This window comes from Balearica regulorum, chromosome 22 (assembly GCF_011004875.1).
Source record: "Balearica regulorum gibbericeps isolate bBalReg1 chromosome 22, bBalReg1.pri, whole genome shotgun sequence".
Classification (NCBI taxonomy): domain Eukaryota; kingdom Metazoa; phylum Chordata; class Aves; order Gruiformes; family Gruidae; genus Balearica; species Balearica regulorum.
In genome coordinates, this window is record NC_046205.1 from 2207044 (window position 1) to 2213043 (window position 6000).

The following is a 6000-nucleotide window of genomic DNA, read 5'->3' on the forward strand; positions in this document are numbered from 1 at the left end:
GAGTGAATTGTTTTTTGGGGGAAACCCCACAATTCTGGGTGGTTCAGCTGGAGAGCGTTGCCTGCGCTCCTGCTCCTTTGGTCTTGCTTTTTCCTGGCCCATTTAAGCTGTGCATCGTCCCACAAGGGCTGTCTGGGGGTGTCTGTGCAGGGACCGCTCTTGAGCTGGAGCTGCTCACATGTGTCTCCTCGCTTGGCTACAGGCTCAGCGCTGGCGCAATGAGAACTACGAGAGGCCCGTGGACCTGGAGGGCTCTGGGGACGATGACCCCTTTGGGGACGATGAACTGGACGATGTCTACTCAGGCTCCGGCTCAGGGTGTAAGTAGCTGCAGAGATCTTGGGGAAGGGCCCCTGGGGAACCTGGCTGTGAGTTTTGGTGGGACTGGAGAGGGGGTTGCAGTGGGATGCAAGGGAGGGGATCACCCCTTACCCATCGCTGGAGCCACCCTCCTGCTCTCACCTAGACAAAACCAAAGGGACTGGTCCTAAAGGTTGGGTTCAAGTGACTCCATTTCCCATTTCAGTCTCTGGTCCTACTGGGTAGGATTAGCCTTTCCCTGGCATGATAGCATGTGTTGATGTTATAGGAGTTTCATTGACCCCAGAGAGGGGCTTTGGCCAACACATGGGAATTTGCAGCCCTTGGTTTCTGCTGAGCTCATAACCAGTCCATGCTCTTGGGTTTTTTTGGGGTGAGGCCAGATGGACGTCAGTTCTGGGAAATGCCAGGGCAGCAGCAGCTTCAGCCTTTGCTTTTCTCTCCCTCTTTCAGATTTTGAACAGGAGTCGGGTCTTGAGACGGCAGTAAGCCTTACCACGGACACATCCGTCATGCTCCCCACCACAGCGGCCGTGCTGCCCATCACCTTGGTGCAGCCCATGGCAACCCCTTTTGAACCATTCCCTGCCGAGGACACCATGCCTGAGCAGACAACCAGCATCTTGTATATCCCCAGGACGACAGAGACGCCCGTAATTCCCAGTTGGAAAGCAACCACCGCCAGTACAACTACCAGCGACTCCCCTACCACCACGACCACCACCATGACCACCACCACGACCAGCCCGGCCACCACCACCACTGTGGCCACCACCACCAGCACCACCATGGCCACTGCCAAGCCCACCACAGTCCGGAGGTTCCTGCCCCCCTTTGTCACCAAGGCAGCCACCACCCGAGCCACCACCCTGGAGACACCCACCACCTCCATCCTCAAAACCAGCACACCAACAGAGGTGGCCACGTCACAGCTTGTTCCCACCAGCACGGCCAAGCCCAGGTCCCTGCCAAAACCAAGCACCTCCAGGACTGCAGACCTCACAGAAAAAAGCACTGCCTTGCCATCCAGTCCTGCCACGCTGCCACCCACAGAAGCCCCCCAGGTAGGAGGCAGGAGTCCTTCTCACCTGCTAAAGGGCTCATGCGCCATGTTTGAAGCCAAGCGATGGTGGTGGGAAGCCTTTGAGGTTGATCCGTCCTGAGCCAGTTGCTCAGAGGGAGGTCAAGCCAGGTTGGGCTCTTCCCAGCTCTGTGGAACATTTGGGGAGCTGGAAAGGGGAGATTCAAGGGTGGGGGTGTTAGCACAGGCAGAGTGTGGTGATAGGGCTGGCATGAGAGCTGGTGGGGGGCACCCAGGGGTATGCCATGTGTCCCCAGTGCCCTTGGCTCTGCCTTGCCCAGAGCAGCTTCCCCAGGTGGGAGGGGAGCAGGTCTGGGGGTACCACCACCCCACAGGGAGAGAGCAGCTTTCCTCCAGGTGAGGTGTCTGTGCTCGCCGTACCATTTCCCAACTTGCAGCCATCAGTGGGAGACCCAAATGCTCCACAATTATAGCTTGACGGTGCATTTCCAGCCCATCGGGTGTCCTGAGCAGGGGATTTAATCCGCTGATCCATCGCTCATTCAGAGCCCCTCAGGGGCCCTTTGAAAACTGCTTTGACTGAAAGGTGGAGTGATTTGTCTAAACTAGTCCCTCTTCTCTGTGTACGTATATGTATATATAGCGCTCTGGGCTCTCGCTGACCTTCAATTAATCTCTGTCACAAAACCTCCTGCTTGTGGGAAGCAGTGAGCCATGCGCTCGCGCCGGGGGCAGCGGGACATGGAGAGGGCTCCTGCTCGTCCTCCCCGGCTCCGGCCCATTGAGCTCTTTGCTCATCCCAATTTGTGACGTCCTGAGGCAGCCATGGAGGGAGCCATTTGCCCCATGAAAGAGGGATTCCCGGAGAGGTTTTGCTCAGGGATGCTCAGTGCGGTCCAGCTCAGCATGTGGACATGTAGCAGGTCAGGCTGCCAGGACAAGGGGGAAGGTCGGGGGGGGAATTTGGCCCCGAGGGAGCTGCAGGGGTGGGGATGTGCAGGTGGCAATGAATAGGTCAGGATTGGGCTGGGGGAGGAGGATGCGGCTCATCTGCCCGGCCTATGTTTGCTATCCAGGCTGGGTTCACCTCCTTGCCAAGGGGGCTTCGTCAGGGACCATGACAGGGAGCTGGGCTGGCTCCATATCCTGGGGGAGAAGGACCCATCTTCCTGCTCCTGCCCTGTGCTACAGGGCTGAAACCACAAGAGCAGGCTGAAGGAAGAAAAGGGAGAGGGAAAGGACCCCCTGGGACTCATCCGATGGCATCCAATCCTTACACTTGCTATGTTGCTGTAGCACAAACAGTTGCATCATTTCACGTCTAGCAAGGAGGCACCTGTGAGATGTTTGAGGCAGCCATCTGTCTACACTGGGGATAAATGAGGGTCTGGGATGTGGGGCTCTCTTTAGGGGAAGCTACAGAGAGCAGGTGAGAGTTTGTGCATCAAAAGGGCACCTGGGATGGGGACAGACGGGAATGGTCCAGCTCAGCCATGGAGGCCTCAGCCTTTTGGTGACCATCAAGATGTGGGGTTCTGTTGCTTGCTGCAATATAACCGTCCACTTCAGTGACACAGGGAAGGGACAACCCCAGAGTTATTCCCCATGTTCCCTGCTGAGAGGGCCATCCTGTCATCAGTACTGTGATGTCCTTCCTCTGGAGACATCAGAGCTGCTGGAGGCAGGAACCACCCTTTGGTCCTTGTCTCCTGCTCCATCTTGTCCTTTCTCCCAGATGGAGCCAGGGGAGGTGACGACAGTCGTCGACAACGAGCTGGAGGTCCCAATCAGCAGCGGCCCCAGCGGGGACTTTGAGATCCGGGAGGAGGAAGAGACAACTCGTCCCGAGCTCGGTAATGAGGTGATGGCTGTGGTGACGCCGCCGGCGGGACCCGGGCTGGGCAAGAACGCAGAGCCAGGGCTGATTGACAACACGATAGACTCCGGTAACTCAGCCGCTCAGCTCCCTCAGAAAAACATCCTGGAGAGGAAAGAAGTGTTGATAGGTGAGACTGGAGGCCGTGGGCTTGCAGGGGAATAGCTGGCGTGTTTGCGGGGGGACAGGCAGCTGGGCTGTCCATGCCCCAGGAGAGGGGTCGGTCTTTGGCAGGGCATTGGGGTAGTGTCAAGCCTGGGATAACCCACACTCAACTGCCAAAATAGCTCCAGAGCCTGCACTGGGGGATTCCCAGGGGTCTTCATGTCAGCCAGGAGAGCGCAGAGCTGTGCACAACTTGCTTTTGCTAAGATGAGTTTCCAGGGAAAAAAATAGGATACTAGTGGAAAGATGTGCTATGGTGCTGGCTGAGTACCACCCAGCCACCACTGACTGCAGGGGAGGAGAGAGGTGCCCTGCGAGAGGCACTTGTCCCAGCCAGAGGGATGTCAGAGGTGGGGCAGAGGTGTCAGTGTCCCACCACCAGCTAAAGGGAGCTGGAGGTGATGGCCTGGCAAAGCAGCAATTGTTCTGTTGGTCTTCAGCTGAGCATGGTGGATGCCGGCAGGTACCCAAACGAGCAGCTCTTTGGAAGACTTTCTGCACCCTCCTCACATGAAGTTACAGCCTGTGCGGGGACCTCTCTGTGCCTGGGCTGCCTCGTGCCAGTCCATCACTCACCGTGCAGCTGTAGAGTAGATGCCTTCGAGTCCTACCCACCCTTCAGCATCGCTGCACTTGGGAGCTTGTTGAAGCTCCTTGAATCACAGGATTCCATTAGCCCCTCACCCTCACTTTCAGTTTTCTTAACTGTAGATTTCAGGAGAAAAGGTGCTCACAAACTTGCAAAACATAAAACCGAGCCAGAATCCAAAGAGAGCCCCCCCAAATTAATCACACTGAAAGCCGGGCTGGGGCTGCAGGGCAGCACTGATGTCTGTGCTGCTTCTCTGTGTTGCAGCGGTGATTGTGGGCGGTGTGGTGGGAGCCCTCTTCGCTGCCTTCCTGGTCATGCTGCTCATCTACCGGATGAAGAAGAAGGACGAGGGCAGTTACACGCTGGAGGAACCCAAGCAAGCCAACGTGACGTACCAGAAGCCCGACAAGCAGGAGGAGTTTTATGCGTAGAAGGAGAGCCCGGCGTGCCTCGCGCTCCCTCCCTCCCTGCTCCAAACTCTTCCTCCTCCTCTACTTCATCCAGTCTCTCTCTTTCTCTCTCTCTCTCTCTCTCTTTTTTGGATCAGACTGTGAATTTAAAAAGCAACACCTGCAACAGCTAAAGGAGAAAACACATCTTCGTCATGACGAAAAATCAAGCGCCCAGAGCATCGCTGAGTTCAGACAGAGTACCGCTGGCCTTTCTGCAGTGGGAGGGATGGGGCAAGGAGCCAACGCCAAGGAGCCCGTGCCCAGGGAGTGCCCTGGCAAGCGCGGGATGGGGCGGTCAGGCTGCCGACAGCGGCTGGAGGTCACTGGGCTTTTCCCACCAACACAACGGACTCTGGGATCCGGACACCTTCCACCAGCCCTGGGGCGCAGGGGGGTTGGTTTGGATTTATCTTCCTTTTTTTTTTTTTTTTTTTTTTTTTTTCCCTTTGGAAAGGAGGGAGGTTTCTTTCCCTCTCTCTTGTTATTTTTTATTTTCTTTTTAAATGGGGTTGGTTGCTTTGCAGGAATTGCCTTGCTCCCTGCTTTTGTTTGAAGACTCTCAAATACACTTCGAACCTTGAAAAAAGCACAAGGGGCTGGAATACCTGATGCCCCGGGGTTTGCTCTTGGAGTGGGGAAAAATAAATAAATGCAAACATGGCCAGTACGCTGGAAATGATCTCTTTAGATCACCTCTTCGGAGAGTTCATGGAGCAGCAAGAAGCCACATTGGGGTTTCTCGTGCTGCTCCCCTCCTGCCACCACCTCGCTTCACTGCATTGCTGTGCCCAGCCAGAGACCTTAAAAATCTATAGAAATTGTGTGCTGCCGGCCGCTGAGGGGTTTGTTTGAGAAGGGACCTTGCTTTTGCTGGGTTTTCACTGTGACCAATAAAACTCAGCTTGCGCAGTACGACCGACAGCACTGATTTTAAAACAGAGCGGGACGTTGCGTGATGGGGAGTTGGCAGGGAGAGAAGTTGGAAATGGAGAAGTTAAATCCTCTTCCCAGTTCCTCCAGAGGGGATAACAAAGTTCTACAAGGTGTGAGACGCAGCATAAGAAAAGAAATGCAACCAGAAGCAATAGTCTGTCCCCTCGGGGGTCAGGCAGGTGTCCCCGCCGGGCCACTCACACACAGAAGATGAGGAAGGCAAGGCAGATCAGTGGCTTTCCACTGGTCAGCCCCAGAGCAGGTTGGCTGCTATGTATCTTTTGCAAGACCCAGGATTGGTGGTTTGAGTTTCTTTTGTTGCTGCTTAAATTCCAGTATAACCCACAGGGGACCCGGGAGCCTGAGAGCAATAGATCCTGGAAGCCATCATCACCCAAGTGCAGTGGTTTCCCCTCTGAGGCTACCTAAGGTGCAGAGCAGCAGGGCCTGATCCAGAGCCCAACTGTGCCTTCTAGAAAGGCTAGATTTTTTGGAGCAAGCTCTCTGCACAGAAAAGTCAATTAGATATTTCAATGAGTTGGCTTTTAATTAGCTGAAGCGCTGTTTGTGATGCAGTCAAGGAGCTTTGTTTTCATCATGGTTGAGATCTCAATGGTGT

At 55.3% G+C, this 6000-nt stretch overlaps 1 protein-coding gene across 1 annotated transcript in view; it reads left to right on the top strand.

Annotated features, from left to right (window-relative positions):
- SDC3 (syndecan 3) overlaps nucleotides 1-5354 on the top strand; it is a 43803-nt gene extending 38449 nt beyond the window's left edge. Inside the window, exons 2-5 of the mRNA XM_075773902.1 lie at nucleotides 203-320; nucleotides 775-1385; nucleotides 3099-3369; nucleotides 4261-5354. Of these exons, the coding sequence (XP_075630017.1) occupies nucleotides 203-320; nucleotides 775-1385; nucleotides 3099-3369; nucleotides 4261-4427 (1167 nt within the window). The 3' untranslated portion in view covers nucleotides 4428-5354. The remainder of the gene's footprint in view (nucleotides 1-202; nucleotides 321-774; nucleotides 1386-3098; nucleotides 3370-4260) is intronic.
- The last annotated feature ends 646 nt before the right edge of the window (nucleotides 5355-6000 follow it).